Source organism: Pecten maximus, chromosome 19 (genome assembly GCF_902652985.1).
Source record: "Pecten maximus chromosome 19, xPecMax1.1, whole genome shotgun sequence".
Lineage (NCBI taxonomy): Eukaryota > Metazoa > Mollusca > Bivalvia > Pectinida > Pectinidae > Pecten > Pecten maximus.
In genome coordinates, this window is record NC_047033.1 from 529,384 (window position 1) to 549,496 (window position 20,113).

Below are 20,113 nucleotides of genomic sequence, written 5' to 3' on the forward strand. Positions count from 1 at the left end.
ACTTCACAGGAAAAATAGGTAGACCATGATACACACTTACTGTTCATAAAACTGATAATACTGATTTATACTTTTTGTGTTGACAATCAGGGTAAGTTCATGCAAGGCCCAGTATCGTTTCTTTATTATAACAAAATTATTAACGCAAATCCATATAAAAGGATATTTAAACTTTAATTTAAACCTTTTAGTTATAGGCTGTAATAATTTGAATAATGATTTAATTAAACATTGAAATAACTTCCCTATAATGAAATCTGCATAAATGGTTATATCTGCATTGCTAACTTCACTTTGAAATATCTTTTTTTTTTCTTCAAATTTTGGCTAAGAAAAACATCATTAAAAACTTACTGAAATCAATGCTGTAAATAGACCCCTGTGGATAACCTATTTAATTGAAATGCAGAGTGACCTCACCAGGTGTTCCGATTGACACACCTGATGACCAATTTTCACTTAAGCCTCCGGGTATAGAAGAAGTGGTGGTAGGCCGATCTTCACGACTCTGTGCACAAATATAATAAAGTGTAGTCTCTAATCCAACTTGTAGCTCTAGTCTGCCTTAGTTTGTTGCCAATACCAATAGTCTTTTTTTTGTCTATCAAACATGGTCTTTTTTCGTTTATTTTATCAGTCATTTTATCAATCGAGTTTTAAACAATAATAATGTTCATTGATTTAAAGGAAAGTTATTAGTTTAAAAGATCCACATGACCCATAACGTGAACAGGTTACTTTGATTCATAATAAAAAAGATAAGATTCCGTTTTCAGAAAATGCAGATGTCAATTAACAAATGCTGCATGCATTGCACAGTATATTACTCTCCGATTGGACAGCTAGTATATACTATTCACGACTGTCTAGGTCCAAGCTCATTTAATTTATTGACGTTTTAAGCATTTATTTTAAACATTTACAGATTTCAGATTTTATTGATCACTATGAAATCACACATTTCTTACTTCCAATTTTAATCCGGAAGATTTTCAACAACGTGGAGAGAAGTTCGGGTCAGTCATCCATGTCGACAACTGATCAGCTTGCCCGCTTACACATTGTCAAAGCAACCGCTGCGAGGTCTTGGCCCCAGGCATTTACCTGTGCAGCTCAGTTTTTGTAACGGTACTTTGTTTTTCACTACTTCGATTTTAATGAACGGATTATAGACTGGCCCTGTTTTTGTTTCAAACCTTAAGCAACTGATAACTAGGGTATCAACAAATGCTATTCCGTAGTTAGAACGAGTCCATAAAAACATACGCAACCAAGAAAAGATTATTATTGATCTGGAGTAAACATCACAAAACACCTTTGTGCCACTTTTACATTCTGTAGGGTAATGATTACGTAAATGTATAGTAGCGGGACGTAGCTCATGTGTACTGTTTGAAGGTCACCATGACTAGTCCTAACCCTAAATGATGTTCCTCTTTAAATTTCGTTTATTTAAAATTGTAGAAGGAATGAAACGTAAACCAAAACAATAATAAAAAAAAGAAACATGTAAAATTGATATTCACAAAAACATACCAAATCATTGATGAGTTGTCAATTAAACGTTTCCAAGTGTATGTAATCAAGGGAAATATCGCGTTCTCGACAAATTTATTCACAAAGTCCACGAAATTCAGCAGTCCGGAAAACTCGTAATCCAGACGGTTTGTGCTCGGACCAACAGTGTCCGGATTATCTTCGGTCTATTGTACTGTAATTATTGGCTCATGCATTTGATCCGATGAAGGAACTATGGTAAGTGTTTTAGTGGACAATGGATTATTGACGTTTATAATGTATTGGATGTGTAAGAATACGACATGTACAAGTTTTTAATTGTATTTAAAGATAAATATTGTGTAGATCGTTTAGAACATTGTTTTATGATATAACCTTATGTAGTATCTTCATCTTAATCTTATATTTCTAGATATGTCTTTCTTCCTACCACTTTCTTTGCTTTCTTTGTAATCATAAATATAATGTGTCGCTTTCACTATCTTTGTAATATGAATTTTAGGGAAAGGGATTTTATAAGTTGGTAAAAATCTTTTGCCATATCCAATTGTGTGTAAACGATGATATATATATATTAAGATAAGAAAAATATATAAAGCGGGTTGGTCATTTCCCGCTTATCCTGACATAGGCCACCGATAATCTGGACTAAACAATCAATACCATATGAAATAAAGTAAAATTGATACATTAAATATGAATTTTACACTACCCATCCATATATGCCTGTTGTCGTCGCTGCAGTTCATTTACATTTTACCGTGAATGATACGGGGTAAATCGGTTAAGTTATGATTTTGACTTTTTTTCATGTAAGTGGAAATTTTCTATCTCAGCATTAAAGTAATCAACAGACAAGCACGATAAGTGTGGTGTTGTAGGAATATCCGCCAATTGACGGGTAGTTTTATGTTCAAAGATGAGTCAAGAATCCACTTAGATAGCAGTTACGGCCGTAGCAGGACGTATCGTCGTGTATGAGAGAGATTCTGAGATATCTGCGTCGAAGGACGACGTTCTCTTGGTGGTTGCAGTGTCATGGCTTGTGGAGAGATCACTGCCCATGGCAGAACTTCTCTTGTAAGGCAAAGGTATCATTTCACTGAAATTCAATACAGAGATATAATGATTAATCATTGTACAACATGTTGTGCCCTTCATCCGTGCCCAAAAATGTTAAGTTACGCTACAGCAAGACAAGGAGACATTTCAAGTGCAAGTTATTCTGAGTAAGAAATAGAACGCAAAAACTAACGAACCTGATATTTTCAATATTACGAGTATTGGAATCCAAAACAATGAGCAAAAACAATACAATGTAATTCAAGTAACAGTAATAATCAGAAAATTACAAGAAATAACGTAAACAGGGTCCATGCCTATTATCATGACTAACATAATATTACCGTGACGTGAAATGGCGTGGATATTGAAAAAAAAACCACCAGTATTGATTTTTACGCGATATGAAACTTGTCTTTATGTGAATTAAAGCATACCATGACCCATAACGTCAATCGATGGAAAAGACGCCTTGAAAATGCAATATTCTGTGCCATTTTACGTCAAATATTCTGTGCCATTTTACGTCACGGTTATGTTTGTCACATTAATAGACCTTGTCCCTATCCCTTCAAAGAGTTAACGATTGTCTACTTGAGTACACATTTAAAACACAACCCGTCTCGTAGACGAACATTTTCGTGTAAAATACAATACATGCACCATATTTTTTATTTGAGTTTCAAACATTTATACATATGTATACGTTTTAAGTACAATAAATTACAGGAAATAACGTTCAAAATGATGTCCTGTATCCAGCTTACGCTGAGGGGCTTTTTCATTAACGCACCAAACAAAATCGCATTCATCTTATGGCCGGGCGACAAACCTCTTAAAAACGAACACGGGAATCACTGGCTGACATTTAATCTTTATTTCAATTCTCTCTTTCACAAGATTATATATACAGAGAAAAACATACATGTATACATTTCCGATAAATAGCTGTGGGAAAACAATGTGGAGGCCTCCTTGGAATAAACAAGCATGATATAGATCTATGTTATTCCGATGTGAACGCACTATTACATATAGGGACATTGGCATGCACATTAAGGACAAATCTTCACGTCTGCATTTATATATCTTTGTTGTTCGGAACTTCGGAATTTTATTTAGTCCCAACAAATACCAGAGACATATATCTATGTCTCTGCAAATACGAACCGTACACGGCGTACGTATTTTCACCCATGTTCTGCAGTAAAAAAAAATAATAATATGGGACACGGCGCAATACATACAGTAGAGAAAAGAACGAACATCTTAAAAAAAAAGCTACCTTTTGTTTTCGTGAGTGTCACTGTACTGTAGAGATTTCAATTTCAGACTTTGATTCGGTCTCAACAGTGCACAATAAACTACGGAAAACTATAATGAGTAGGTCCTAGCCATTTACAAATCGGGCATGAAAAGGCAAATATTAGATATGTTTATTAATATCATGTGGTTGTAACTAGTGCTGCAACGATACGCTTCCCTCACGATACGATAGGTAGATACTTGTCTCGCGATACGATATGACGGTACAGCGTGCCCCATTAGTTTATCCTGTCGGGGTCTTGAAAGTGTGGAGAGCTCCGGGATTTACGCAGGATAAGCATGATTGGTGTACGCCGTACGATCTGTAGCAAAAATACGCCTCTAATGCAGCAGCGAGAAACATTATTCAGGTTAGGAAATAACCTAGATCTGTGAGTCGTCATCAGCCAATCAAAATACAGGATTCCTGACAGTAGATCGGGAACACTTCGCCTCGACAATTTTGATTCTGAAACGATTTAAAATGAATTTAAACCGCCTGTTTTGAACACGGATCCAGAAAAGTTTCTATATAAATCAAACTTAAATGGGCGATACAAATTACCGCGCAGAAAATCGGAGACGGCCCGAATCATGAGCGTACCGTGATGCGAGATAAAAAATACCGTGAACCGAACCGTGCCATTTAAAATAAGAAAGGTAAGGCAAATATCGGATACGTTTATTAATAGCATGGTTGTTACAGCTTTTTTTTTTATTTTAGGATTTCATTCCATGTAAAGCCCGATTACGCGACATGCAGTGGTGGTCGGCCGCGTTGTCAATCGTACACGTGTGTCGATAACGAGCTGGTCGGCCGTATGCTGCCAGCTAGCCGTCTCGCCGCTGCACAGGTAAATCCTGGCAGCACTCGGGCGTGACGGGAAAATGGCAATTTCCTCGGACCAAAATGGCAATTTACTCGGACAGGAGGCATTTTTTAAGGACAATGTCATTTTCCTGAATAAAAAGCGATTCTTCCGAACTTGATGGCATTATCCTCGCCCCGAAGATAATTTTTCAAGAAAATGTTAATAAATGCCTTTCGGGCGAGGAAAATGCCATTTTTGTATTCCCCAGTGTAACCAATGAAAGGTCCAAAAGCCTGATTATGGTCCTGTTGTATGCTGGGATGAAAGTGTACAAAGTTTGTTCAAATGAATGACCTTGACCTTCATTCAAGGTCAAGGGGGTTAAATATGCTAAAATCAAAAACCTTAATACCTCAGGTGACTGTTTAAAAGGCCAATGGGCCTCTTGTTGTTTGACACACCTGCCAAAAACCTATTGATATTTTATTATTTCCATTAAACAGGTTTTCAGATGAAGGACCCCACATGACTAGACTACCTGATGGCATCCTTGAGGTGTTCCGGAACCATCTGTCCCAGACGAGCGAGGTCTACGTTCAGCAGAAGGCTGCGTCACACCTAACACTAGCCAAGTCCATCTTACAGTGCCTTATTGTCATATGCAGGTAATTACTACACCAAAATTAGATTATAGTTGAGCTCTTCCAATGTTTTAACATAGTGATCTGTATATTAAATGTTTGTCTTGCCTGCGATGAAGTTGCTTTTTCCAATGGCGATGGTGGCAGTGTCAACATTTCATTTTGAAGTTTTGCATTCAGATCCATTGTCCAAAAAGTATTGATCAAACTTTAACCAATATTTCTATCTACTATATTCACAGCCTTCATGTACAGAATATTATCTAATAGATCACATAGTGGACATCTCAACACAGCCTTCATGTACAGAATATTATCTAGATAGATCACATAGTAGACATCTCAACACAGCCTTCATGTACAGAATATCATCTAGATAGATCACATAGTAGACATCTCAACACAGCCTTCATGTACAGAATATTATCTAGATAGATCACATAGTAGACATCTCAACACAGCCTTCATGTACAGAATATTATCTAGATAGATCACATAGTGGACATCTCAACACAGCCTTCATGTACAGAATATTATCTAGATAGATCACATAGTAGACATCTCAACACAGCCTTCATGTACAGAATATCATCTAGATAGATCACATAGTAGACATCTCAACACAGCCTTCATGTACAGAATATTATCTAGATAGATCACATAGTAGACATCTCAACACAGCCTTCATGTACAGAATATCATCTAGATAGATCACATAGTAGACATCTCAACACAGCCTTCATGTACAGAATATTATCTAGATAGATCACATAGTAGACATCTCAACACAGCCTTCATGTACAGAATATTATCTAGATAGATCACATAGTGGACATCTCAACACAGCCTTCATGTACAGAATATTATCTAGATAGATCACATAGTAGACATCTCAACACAGCCTTCATCTACAGAATATTATCTAGATAGATCACATGATGGACATCTCAACACAGCCTTCATGTACAGAATATTATCTAGATAGATCACAGTAGACATCACAACACAGCCTTCATGTACAGAATATCATCTAGATAGATCACATAGTGGACATCTCAACACAGCCTTCATGTACAGAATATTATCTAGATAGATCACATAGTGGACATCTCAACACAGCCTTCATGTACAGAATATTATCTAGATAGATCACATAGTAGACATCTCAACACAGCCCTCGTGTACAGAATATTATCTAGATAGATCACATAATGGACATCTCAACACAGCCTTCATGTACAGAATATTATCTAGATAGATCACACATCTCAACACAGCCTTCATGTACAGAATATTATCTAGATAGATCACATAGTAGTCAAACAAAAATCTCAACAAAGCCCTCATGTACAGAATTAATATTATCCAGAATTAATGATCAAATGACTGGAAATTAGGGATGCTTGCAATCTGGACTTAAAAGTTTGTATCTAGCTCACGTTTTGAAATAAGTATCAATGTTATTTCAACCAAACCTGGAATATAATTGCATTGTAGTATATAGATATCTCAAAATGAATTTCAATTATTGACTGAATGAGTTGAAAACCTTTAGATTTTGAGGAATTGATATAAAATCTTTATTGCTTCTCCTATTGGTTTATAAGTTAGTTAATATCCAACTGGTATATTGCTTTTCCTATTGGTTTATAAGTTAGTTAATATCCAACTGGTATAAATTCTATCATGTATTGGATGTGTTTTCCATTCACTTTTTCAGAAAGAGTGATTTTTGGGGTAAAAATGACACGTTTACCTGTAGTTATACCCCCGCAACGAAGTTAGGGGGGGGGTATACTGGAATCAGGTTGTCTGTCCGTCCAACTGTCTGGAAACGCATTTTGTCCGGACAACTACTCCTAAAACGATGGGCCAATTCCGATGAAACTTCACACAAATATTAATGACCATGTGTAGATGTGCATTCCACTTTATTTTTCACAAAATTATGGTTGCTATGGCAACTGGTCACTATAAACAGGTTTTCCGATAGGGAACCATAACTTTAAGTTTGTCCGGACAACTCCATCTAAACCGAAAGGCCGATTTCAATGAAACTTCAGACAAATATAGAGGACCATGTGTAGATGTGCATGCCACTTTCTTTTTTTTCAAAATTATGGTTGCTATGGCAACTGGTCACTATATTACTGGGTTATCTTAGTTAGCCTCTTATTAACAGTTCCAATTCACCATTGACTCGTGCAGATTGCGGGGGTATTAGTCAGCCATCCTGGCGACAGTTCTAGTTGAATTTTGAGAATTAGTTATTTGGTGAAACTTGATATTTGTTTTGCAATTCCCCCATGCAATGCAGCAGTATTTACACAATTTCCATGTCTAATCTATACAGGATGCTTCCATACTATAATATGGAGGTTTTTTGTTTGTTTTAAGGAAAAACACTGAAATTTTAAGTAATTTTTGAGTTTGCTTGAAACTATATATTGACATATTGGGACAGGTGAGACATGTGTTTTCGTGTAATTCTTGTTTTATTTAGTGGTCTGCATATATAACTACAGATTTTGTCAAAAAAAACCTCTTCATTCTTTGGAGTACATCTAGGTGGATACACACAGGTAACATTTTTTATTAATCAGTATTAGTGCCCGAGGTGTGGGTTCAACTTCCAGCATTTAGAACATAATTAAAGATCATTGTTTAGATATCTCGAGCAATCCACTGTGTAATAATCTTTCCTCAGGCCTCTGTATTGGTCATCTCTTGGTCAAGTTTAATTATGTCCAGGCAGCTCTTGTCCATCAGTTATCAGCTACAATTTAAAATCATTTAAAAGATAAAAGGTTTTTGAACTTAGTGTGTGTCTGAGCTCAAACAAGGCAATGGTTTTCAATGTCACGGCGAAAAACCTAACCCTAACCGCAAAAAAATAGATGTGGTAGGGGGGGGGGGGGGGGGGGGCGGGGGCAGTCAGGGGTCAATATGAGACAGACCTGTGGTATTTCTGTATGTGTAGGCAGGGAACATGTGTAGTTATATACCATAATGTATCATAATATAAGGCCAGTATTAAAAGTATACTTGTTTCCCATCACCGACTCATGCTAGGTGTAGAGGTAGAATGTTGTTAGAATATTTTATTTTTTCTTGCTCCAAGAAAACAGTGATAGTCATATATACATGATTATTGATTTTTCTTCCTAAATTAAATCATTTTAAGTAACATATTAAGGCAAATCATCAACAAAAAACACAGAAAGTCATTAAACCCTTAATGATTAGAAATTAAGGATATTGTTATAGAAAACAGAAATGAAGTACATAATTGTTAAATAACATGAGGAGGAGGTGTTATGTGTGTGGGCTAGAGGAAGGAAAGAGAACAGTCCATATTTCATCTTAGATCTTTTATTTAAAGAAGAAACAGTCCATATTTTATCTTAGGTCTGATGTGACCACTTCCACTTTTTCCAGAAACTGTGACAATGTGCCTATGGTAGCAGCCTGTGGCTTTGTGAAATATGTTGTCAACATCGGCATGGCGATCATTGAACAGGTACGTATAACATCGGTATGGCGATCATTGAACAGGTACGTATAACATCGGCATGGCGATCATTGAACAGGTACGTATACCATCGGCATGGCGATCATTGAACAGGTACGTATAACATCGGCATGGCGATCATTGAACAGGTACGTACAACATCGGCATGGCGATCATTGAACAGGTACGTACAACATCGGCATGGCGATCATTGAACAGGTACGTATACCATCGGCATGGCGATCATTGAACAGGTACGTACAACATCGGCATGGCGATCATTGAACAGGTACGTATACCATCGGCATGGCGATCATTGAACAGGTACGTACAACATCGGCATGGCGATCATTGAACAGGTACGTATACCATCGGCATGGCGATCATTGAACAGGTACGTACACCATCGGCATGGCGATCATTGAACAGGTACGTACACCATCGGCATGGCGATCATTGAACAGGTACGTATACCATCGGCATGGCGATCATTGAACAGGTACGTATACCATCGGCATGGCGATCATTGAACAGGTACGTATACCATCGGCATGGCGATCATTGAACAGGTACGTATAACATCGACATGGCGATCATTGAACAGGTACGTACAACATCGGCATGGCGATCATTGAACAGGTACGTATACCATCGGCATGGCGATCATTGAACAGGTACGTACAACATCGGCATGGCGATCATTGAACAGGTACGTATAACATCGGCATGGCGATCATTGAACAGGTACGTATACCATCGGCATGGCGATCATTGAACAGGTACGTACAACATCGGCATGGCGATCATTGAACAGGTACGTATACCATCGGCATGGCGATCATTGAACAGGTACGTATAACATCGGCATGGCGATCATTGAACAGGTACGTATATCTTCTGTGATTATTGTTGATTGTATTAGATGGGAACAATGTATATATACAAGATATACTAGATAAGTTTACATACCCCAGATAAATCCCTTACTAAGTAAGGGGACTCTAGGTTTGACGATACATCTATAATGATGTCCCATATTCCTTCATTTTGTGATTACTTATTAATTGTTTTGTCTCATGTTTGCTTTGACACTCTCAGTTACCAATTTTTGTTCCATTTAGAATGATTGAAATTATTTTGTCAGACTATGTATATATGAGTGAGGATGTCGGCCCTGTGGTCAGTTGTGATACGGAGGATTGTCCAGAAATCTATTATTTAATTTGTACAACACCAATAATTTGTAATTTCTGTCCTCTACGTTTCTATGTTACACTGTTAATGCAAAATCTGACAACTCTCGGCCCCTTTATGAGGTCTTTTGTATAACAGTGTAATGTAGTTGAGTATCATAGACAGAAATTACAGGTCTAATTAGATACTTCAAAAACATTGCTGATGGGGACTACAATATCATAGAACTTCATCTGATGGTATATGCGTATTATATGCTTAATTGGTGGCACACGGTCAATATAGTGTTTATACATTTTTCACATCAAATTCAAACAGCAACAGTTACTGTTAATTGATAGATTTAAATCAGGTTCAATTTATCACATCAACTTATAATGACCTTCACAAAAATATTTCATAATTTCCAATTGTAAGATTATGTAACAATAACAGATGTGACTGTCGACCAGTGTAACTACATGTCAGTCATGTGTTGATGTGTGACTGTCGACCAGTGTCACTACATGTGTTGATGTGTGACTGTCGACCAGTGTCACTACATGTGTTGATGAATGATAACCAGTTACGGCCATGACAGCTTGGTGGATGATGAGGATTGTACACACCCTAGATAAGCTATATCACATTAATCTGTTACACGCTAACTCTAGATTTGCCCCTCAGCTATGAAAATGTTTTAAAAATCCATACAGATTTGATTTATGATAATTATAAATTTCGTTTCAGTTTAATATCTTGATAGTCAAAATTATTTTATTACCTAAATCTCATTGAACAATTGTTTGCCTCTTGGAAATTTTGAAATAAACCTGGTGTTTTTACAGATGTCATCTGACTTGCCTGCAGAGGAAAGGGAAGAGTTGTCTACCTTTGTGAAACTAACCGTTCACTTCTTTGAGTGCCTGTATGATCCGTTCTTTGTGTGGCGTCGACGGATTAGAGAGTAGGTCACTGTATAAATGTCAAAGTGTATAGAATGTTATCTTGAATTTAGCCTGCAGTCATAAATCATTGATTAGATTTCTAAGGAAATATTAAGAAGAATGCAGAATAAATAATTTGTGGTTTTTGAAAGAAAAAAAAATCTAAATTATTGAAAAAATATCTCATATACATGTAATTAATTTCTAAAATACTTCCTGCTTATCTATGATATGAAAACTCTTATTTGAAAGTTAAACATTGAAATTTCATTTTTATTGCCATTAGGAACAGTAGCAGAGAGTTTTTGACTTTTAATTGTCATTTGTTTAATTTATGGTATTGAAAAGTGACATGTTTCTGTATTCATAAAATATAATGTGTAAGTTGTCTCACATTTTTGGAAATTTCATCGGAGATTGTGAATTTGTTGTAACATACTCTCATTTCTTTGTAGATTGTGAATTTGTTGTAACATACTCTCATTTCTTTGTAGATTGTGAATTTGTTGTGACATACTCTCATTTCTTTGTAGATTGTGAATTTGTTGTAACAGACTCTCATTTCATTGTAGATTGTGAATTTGTTGTACATGTAACATACTCTCATTTCCTTGTAGATTGTGAATTTGTTGTAACATACTCTCATTTCCTTGTAGATGGACAGTAGACAGAAGTAGAATCAAATATAGACCAGCATCTCTCCATGTAGAAGTTGTCCCTTATTTTTATGGTAAGACATCACACATGACCACCGATATATACATCATGACTCCATCTTGTGTTCAGTGGGTTGAACATGTATTACTTATTAAATTCAAAATATTTCATTATTATGTATGTACAATTACTTAAAGATAAATAAATGGATTAAACAACAGGCTAAGCCTATACTGGTCCTTTCCAAAAGGACCATATTGATAACTCGGTTTGTTAGTGTCAAATTCAGTTGTCTCTGACAGCTAATACTTAATTTGTCCATCAGTAGCTTAATCTAGTTCTACTTCTGAGGAAATTTTAGAATTATGAAATGTTCTGGATTGAAGTTGGGTCCTGTGTTGCATTATACAGAGTTAATGCCCTGGCGATGTGACATAAGGATGACATGTACATACATAAGCAAACAACATCCTTAATCTTATCAACTTCATTCAATGGTTAATTTTATTTTATTTAGTTTATGAGATCATTAATCAAACATGAAGTGGTTACAAACAGTTTACCAGGTTAAAGGTCAAGGTCACTTGGTCCAAGATGTTGCCCTTACTGATCTGTAATTAGAGTTCTAGTTACTTTACCTTGTAATGATAAATTATAATAATTCTGTCTGACAGTGTTTGATTACCAGCTTGTAATGATAAATTATAATAATTCTGTCTGACAGTGTTTGATTACCTTGTAATGATAAATTATAATAATTCTGTCTGACAGTGTTTGATTACCTTGTAATGATAAATTATAATAATTCTGTCTGACAGTGTTTGATTACCTTGTAATGATAAATTATAATAATTCTGTTTGACAGTGTTTGATTACCTTGTAATGATAAATTATAATAATTCTGTCTGACAGTGTTTGATTACCTTGTAATGATAAATTATAATAATTCTGTTTGACAGTGTTTGATTACCTTGTAATGATAAATTGTAATAATTCTGTCTGACAGTGTTTGATTACCTTGTAATGATAAATTATAATAATTCTGTCTGACAGTGTTTGATTACCTTGTAATGATAAATTATAATAATTCTGTCTGACAGTGTTTGATTACCTTGTAATGATAAATTATAATAATTCTGTTTGACAGTGTTTGATTACCTTGTAATGATAAATTGTAATAATTCTGTCTGACAGTGTTTGATTACCTTGTAATGATAAATTATAATAATTCTGTCTGACAGTGTTTGATTACCTTGTAATGATAAATTATAATAATTCTGTCTGACAGTGTTTGATTACCTTGTAATGATAAATTATAATAATTCTGTCTGACAGTGTTTGATTACCTTGTAATGATAAATTATAATAATTCTGTTTGACAGTGTTTGATTACCTTGTAATGATAAATTGTAATAATTCTGTCTGACAGTGTTTGATTACCTTGTAATGATAAATTGTAATAATTCTGTCTGACAGTGTTTGATTACCTTGTAATGATAAATTATAATAATTCTGTCTGACAGTGTTTGATTACCTTGTAATGATAAATTATAATAATTCTGTCTGACAGTGTTTGATTCAGGTTGATGTTAATTCATCCTGTTTAAGTATTTACTACCAACCTGAACATTTACTAACTAAATGTTCATCTCTTCATTTATAATTCATATATCAAACCTAGCCTGTCAGGATAATGGACCAAATTATGTTCTACAGTATACTACTCCAGTTCGGCAAATTGTCCTGGAGCAGAATCAATGTGAACATGGGTGTGTCATGCAAAAAAAACCCAAAAAAAACCAACAAAACAAGAAAAAAAACAAAACAATATTGAAATAATCAATTTAAGCCAAAAAAAAATTAATGTATACAAAATATTATAATCTTGTTGTGTTTTCATCTGCAGATTGTTGTGAACGTGGAAATTTCAATACAGACCTAAAACTTCGACAGCTTCACATGTTTGGGGCCATTATGTGTGGTGACCCGGTAAGCTTTGTATACATGTTTAGGGCCATTGTATGTGGTGACCAGGTAAGCTACATATACATGTTTGGGGCCATTATGTGTGGTGACCAGGTAAGCTACATATACATGTTTGGGGCCATTATGTGTGGTGACCCGGTAAGCTTTGTATATACATAATTGGGGCCATTATGTGTGGTGACCCGGTAAGCTATGTATACATGTTTTGGGCCATTATGTGTGGTGACCCGGTAAGCTTTGTATATATATGTTTGGGGCCATTTTGTGTGGTGACCCGGTAAGCTATGTATATACATGTTTTGGGCCATTATGTGTGGTGACCCCGTAAGCTTTGTATATATATGTTTGGGGCCATTTTGTGTGGTGACCCGGTAAGCTATGTATATACATGTTTTGGGCCATTATGTGTGGTGACCCGGTAAGCTACATATACATGTTTTGGGCCATTTTGTGTGGTGACCCGGTAAGCTATTTATATACATGTTTAGGGCCATTATGTGTGGTGACCCGGTAAGCTATGTATATACATGTTTGGGGCCATTATGTGTGGTGACCCGGTAAGCTACATATACATGTTTGGGGCCATTATGTGTGGTGACCCCGTAAGCTATGTATATACATGTTTAGGGCCATTATGTGTGGTGACCCGGTAAGCTATGTATATACATGTTTGGGGCCATTTTGTGTGGTGACCCGGTAAGCTATGTATATACATGTTTTGGGCCATTATGTGTGGTGACCCGGTAAGCTATGTATACATGTTTGGGGCCATTATATACAAAATTATGGATGTCACCATTACTGTCAAGTCATTCAGTCCTATTCATTAAGTGTAATAATATCATTTTTTGGTATTGATCCTCAATTAATCCCCTGCCCATCAAAAAAGCCGCTGCTGACTTCATTTCTACAGAACCATCAATTTCGAAATATTAAAGCTAAAAGTATAAGCACTCCCCAAAATGTAACCTAAACCTTAACTGTAGAAGAGGGGGTATATTTGATCACCACACTTAATAAACCGTTCATAATTTACAATAAATTACAGTTGAGCCCATTGTTGAGGATTCATCCGTAGATAATTATGTTAAAATATTTATTACAGTCCAATGCATTAAAAGTGATCACACCTGCTACCCTTGATGTCCTGCTCAAGATGCTGGCCTTCGATAAGACACAGGGTCCGACCAATGAACAACGACAGGAGCTGCTGAGTCTGAAGGAACTTGTTCTCAAGTCTATCATCTGTATGGTTCACATGATACATGCCGCCATACCAGATCAGGTAAGGTGACCTTGACCCCAGTGGTCACATGATACACGCCACCATACCAGATCAGGTAAGGTGACCTTGACCCCAGTGGTCATATGACACACAGTGCCATACCATATCAGGTAAGGTGACCTTGACCCCAATAGTCACATGATACACAGCATCATACCCGACCTTGACCCATATAGTCACATGGCGCCATACCAGATCAGGTAAGGTGACCTTGACCCCAATAGTCACATGATACATTGCACCATACCAAATCAAATGAGTTGGCCTTGACTCCTATCTAAGGTCACATGAAACACTGGCTAAACCAAATCACGTAGGTGGCCTTGACCCCTATCTAGAGTCACTTGATTCACTGGCTATATCAAATTACGTAAGGTGACCTTGACCCCTATCTAGAGTCACATGATACACTGGCTATACCAAATCATGTAAGGTGACCTTGACCCCTATCTAGAGTCACATGATACACTGGCTATACCAAATCACGTAAGGTGACCTTGACCCTTATCTAGAGTCACATGATACACTGGCTATACCATATCACGTAAGGTGACCTTGACCCCTATCTAGAATCACATGATACACTGGCTATACCCAATCATGTAAGGTGACCTTGACCCCTATCTAGAGTCACATGAAACACTGGCTATACCAAATCATGTAAGGTGACCATGACCCCTATCTAGAGTCACATGATACACTGGCTATACCAAATCAGGTAAGGTGACCTTGACCATTTTTAACTTTTTTTTTATGTTTGTTTCATGCTTCAGAAGGTAATTTGCTTGTAAGGCACAGTAAGTCCTATTATTGAAAATAGACAATAGATTTAACAAGATTTCAGGAACTAAGAAGGTTATTAGTGATAATGAACAGAGATTTATTAATAAATGTACAAGTTTAAATTTTCTACAGCTGCAAACTACTGAATTTTCTTGAAAGATTATGGATACTTTGATGTTGATACGACATAATTTATGTTTCCATAGCGACAAGTTGAGGTTTCTCAGGTGATGGAGGGCTATATGCAGGTGTTACTGGAGAATGACATGGAGCCAGAGGATGAGAATGAAACTCGAATGCAGATTGCCATGATAGGTAAGAGATAAGCAATAGACATGTTTTATTTACAGTCTCATCTTTAAGCTAAATGGCAGGTGCTTTATAAATTGTAACTTGTGTAATAGAACATTAAGAGTGAAGTTAATACGTGTTGGATCATGGCTTGTTGGGCCACTGTTAATAACTGATTATATATTAGCTGATGTTTGGGGCTGTTATTGGTGTCTCTTGATCATCACACTACAGTGTATCCTTACACAGCTGTTATTAAGTACTAGGTGTTGGTTTAAACATTTAGTTCCCCCCTAGATATACCTGTATATTTCACCTGTAACATCTTACCTGTATGATTTGTATGTGCCATTAAGGAGATGCTGGTTGAAACATTTAGTTCCCACCCCCAGCCCAGCCCCCTAGATATACCTGTTTATTGTTCCTGTAATGTCTTACCTGTATGTTTTGTAGGTGCCATTAACGAGATGCTGGCTTGCCAGGATAAAAGTGCCCTACAGGTGATAATGGTCAGTGGTGGGACGTTTGATGCCTTTGTATCACTTCTACAAAAAACTGCTGTAAGTTTGATCCATTGATTTACCTGATTCCTTGTATAAAATGCTCACTATTTAATTTCACCATCTACTGTCATAAGTAACTGTAATTTTAATTCATAATTCTTTTTAGATTTTATTAAAATTTCATTGATAAGTGTTTGTATTGGATGTGTATACAAATTTTTGTTAATTTGAAACACTATAAACCTTCCTCGGTGTTGAGCTAGCTTACGTTGGACCTTACCCTATGGTGTCTGTCTGAAAGACACTAATCAGAGTGGTGTCTTGCCTAATAGACACTATTCAGAGTGGTGTCTTGCCTAATAGACACTATTCAGAGTGGTGTCTTAACTGATAGACACTATTCAGAGTGGTGTCTTAACTGATAGACACTATTCAGAGTGGTGTCTTAACTAATAGACACTATTCAGAGTGGTGTCTTCCCTAATAGACACTATTCAGAGTGGTGTCTTAACTAATAGACACTATTCAGAGTGGTGTCTTAACTAATAGACACTATTCAGAGTGGTGTCTTGCCTAATAGACACTATTCAGAGTGGTGTCTTGCCTAATAGACACTATTCAGAGTGGTGTCTTGCCTAATAGACACTATTCAGAGTGGTGTCTTGCCTAATAGACGCTATTCAGAGTGGTGTCTTAACTGATAGACACTATTCAGAGTGGTGTCTTAACTAATAGACACTATTCAGAGTGGTGTCTTAACTAATAGACACTATTCAGAGTGGTGTCTTAACTAATAGACACTATTCAGAGTGGTTTCTTAACTGATAGACACTATTCAGAGTGGTGTCTTAACTAATAGACACTATTCAGAGTGGTGTCTTAACTGATAGACACTATTCAGAGTGGTGTCTTAACTAATAGACACATTTCAGACACCAAAACACTTTTTTAGAGCGATGTGTTGACAATAGACATTATTCAGAATGGTGTCTTACATAAAAGGCAGTTTTAGAGTGGTGTCTTAACTCAAAGACACTTTTAAGAGTGGAGTCTGAACCAGCTAAAAGACACTATTCAGAGTAGTGAAAATAAAAGATTACCTCACCTTGTCAGTGAAACAGTTACTGTACATGATATGAAATATTTTCACAACAGGTATTACTGAAATTGTTGAGTGACCTTTTATGAATTAATTCCATGATTCACATCAAACAATTAGAAAATATTGTAGAATTATCAATTAATCCATGGAAGAAGAAATTATTTCAGATTTGCTGTTTATATTTACAGTTGACTGGAAGTGAGGCCCAGAGACTTGCCATGTCTGTACTGCGGGTGATGAGTACAGTACTGTCTGGTTCTGTAAACGCCAAGGTTTGTATAGAACTGCTGTAGTGGTGGAGTCAGAAATGTAGACTATTGAGGAGGAAAAGGAGGGAAAAGTTTATGTATGGTTACTGTAAATAATCTTTATTATCAAAATCATTTAACATCATGAATATTGATTATATTTATTTTACCAGGAGCGGTTCCATCTGAGGGTTGGTTACACAAAGTTTGTGGAAGCGCTGAAGAGTCTCGGACAACCATCAATAGAGCTATTAAAGGCAGTCTTAAATCTGGTAATCTTCGTCTATAAAACTCTTTATTTCATACCATATATACTGCAGCAGCATTTGGTGCATTTATCAAAATAAAAATTTCTACTTGGGGATTGCAAATTATAAAACGCACATTAGCAGTGTGTTGAATATCTATTGTCAGGTCAGATGTTATAACTGATCCTGTCTGTGGCAGGATGTGCCAGAAAACCAGTTATGTAAACTATCGTCAACACATTACATACAGTTTGGAAGAAATGAAGAAAATCTGATAAAATATTGATGTATTGATTCGAACAAAATAAAATCTATGCTTAAAAAGTATATTAATTTCGATGAGATAAGTGAATGGTATTTCAACATTGCAAGGAAAAAAATTCTAGTCTTAAAAACTGTCATTTTAATGCGTGTTTCCTGAAGAATTTGCCTTTAATCTGATTTGTTGCATTTGTTGGTAGGTTGTGGAGGATGATTTTGACAGCTCAAAAGAACTCAACGTGCATAACACACAAGCGGCCATTATGTTGCTATGTTGGTTGCCAGACATCCAGTCACATGACCTCCAGATTTGGCTGTCAGAGAGTTTGAGCACGCTCTGTGGGAGAGGACATAACAACAAAATGAACTGCTGTAACAATGGGATGATCAGTGCCATCTTAACTGTGCTGGGCCGAGAGCGACAGATCAATCAGAAAGCTGTAGGTAAGATATCCACAAGTCTGTGTACAACAGATCAATCAGAAAGCTGTAGGTAAGATATCCACAAGTCTGTATACAACAGATCAACCAGAAAGCTGTAGGTAAGATATCCAGGAGTCTGTATACAACAGACCAATCAGAAAGCTGTCTGTATACAACAGACCAATCAGAAAGCTGTCTGTATACAACAGACCAATCAGAAAGCTGTCTGTATACAACAGACCAATCAGAAAGCTGTAGGTAAGATGTCTATATGTGAGCTGTTTAACTTGTTTATGTTAAGTACAGTTTGGGTATCCAAAGTTGTTTTAATGTAGCTGGGTATTGTACATGTTATACCTTTATATAATCAGTTTGATTCTCATTGAACCGTGATTTATCCTAGGCCACCTCATCAGCCTCCTGGAATCCCTTGGGACCCAGTCAATCACCGCGACAGAGTTAAAACAACTGATAGGTCTACTGAGGCTGGACGAGGAGGAGAAACAGGTAAGGGAAACTATCAGGTAAGGGAAACTATCAGGTAAGGGAAGTTATCAGGTAAGGGAAGTCATCAGGTAAGGGAAGTTATCAGGTAAGGAAAGGTAAGGGAAGTTATCAGGTAAGGGAAGTTATCAGGTAAGGGAAGTCATCAGGTAAGGGAAGTTATCAGGTAAGGGAAGTCATCAGGTAAGGGAAGTTATCAGGTAAGGGAAGTCATCAGGTAAGGGAAACTATCAGGTAAGGGAAGTCATCAGGTAAGGGAAACTATCAGGTAAGGGAAGTCATCAGGTAAGGGAAACTATCAGGTAAGGGAAGTTATCAGGTAAGGGAAGTTATCAGGTAAGGGAAGTCATCAGGTAAGGAAAGGTAAGGGAAGTTATCAGGTAAGGGAAGTTATCAGGTAAGGAAAGGTAAGGGAAGTTATCAGGTAAGGAAAGGTAAGGGAAGTTATCAGGTAAGGGAAGTCATCAGGTAAGGGAAGTTATCAGGTAAGGGAAGTCATCAGGTAAGGGAAACTATCAGGTAAGGGAAGTCATCAGGTAAGGGAAGTTATCAGGTAAGGAAAGGTAAGGGAAGTTATCAGGTAAGGGAAGTTATCAGGTAAGGGAAGGTATCAGGTAAGGGAAGTTATCAGGTAAGGGAAGTTATCAGGTAAGGAAAGGTAAGGGAAGTTATCAGGTAAGGAAAGGTAAGGGAAGTTATCAGGTAAGGGAAGTTATCAGGTAAGGAAAGGTAAGGGCAGTTATCAGGTAAGGGAAGTTATCAGGTAAGGAAAGGTAAGGGAAGTTATCAGGTAAGGAAAGGTAAGGGAAGTTATCAGGTAAGGAAAGGTAAGGGAAGTTATCAGCTAAGTATC

At 36.6% G+C, this 20,113-nt stretch overlaps 1 protein-coding gene across 1 annotated transcript in view; it reads left to right on the forward strand.

The window, feature by feature from the left end:
• The window catches only part of LOC117318205 (neurobeachin-like protein 1), a 152,254-nt gene that overhangs the window by 12,975 nt on the left and 119,166 nt on the right, over positions 1 to 20,113 (forward strand). The window contains exons 3-14 of the mRNA XM_033873240.1: positions 5,201 to 5,362; positions 8,777 to 8,858; positions 10,871 to 10,989; positions 11,626 to 11,699; positions 13,533 to 13,615; positions 14,718 to 14,897; positions 15,887 to 15,995; positions 16,425 to 16,531; positions 17,765 to 17,848; positions 17,998 to 18,096; positions 18,534 to 18,777; positions 19,160 to 19,263. Coding sequence (XP_033729131.1) covers positions 5,201 to 5,362; positions 8,777 to 8,858; positions 10,871 to 10,989; positions 11,626 to 11,699; positions 13,533 to 13,615; positions 14,718 to 14,897; positions 15,887 to 15,995; positions 16,425 to 16,531; positions 17,765 to 17,848; positions 17,998 to 18,096; positions 18,534 to 18,777; positions 19,160 to 19,263 — 1,447 coding nt within the window. The remainder of the gene's footprint in view (positions 1 to 5,200; positions 5,363 to 8,776; positions 8,859 to 10,870; positions 10,990 to 11,625; positions 11,700 to 13,532; positions 13,616 to 14,717; positions 14,898 to 15,886; positions 15,996 to 16,424; positions 16,532 to 17,764; positions 17,849 to 17,997; positions 18,097 to 18,533; positions 18,778 to 19,159; positions 19,264 to 20,113) is intronic.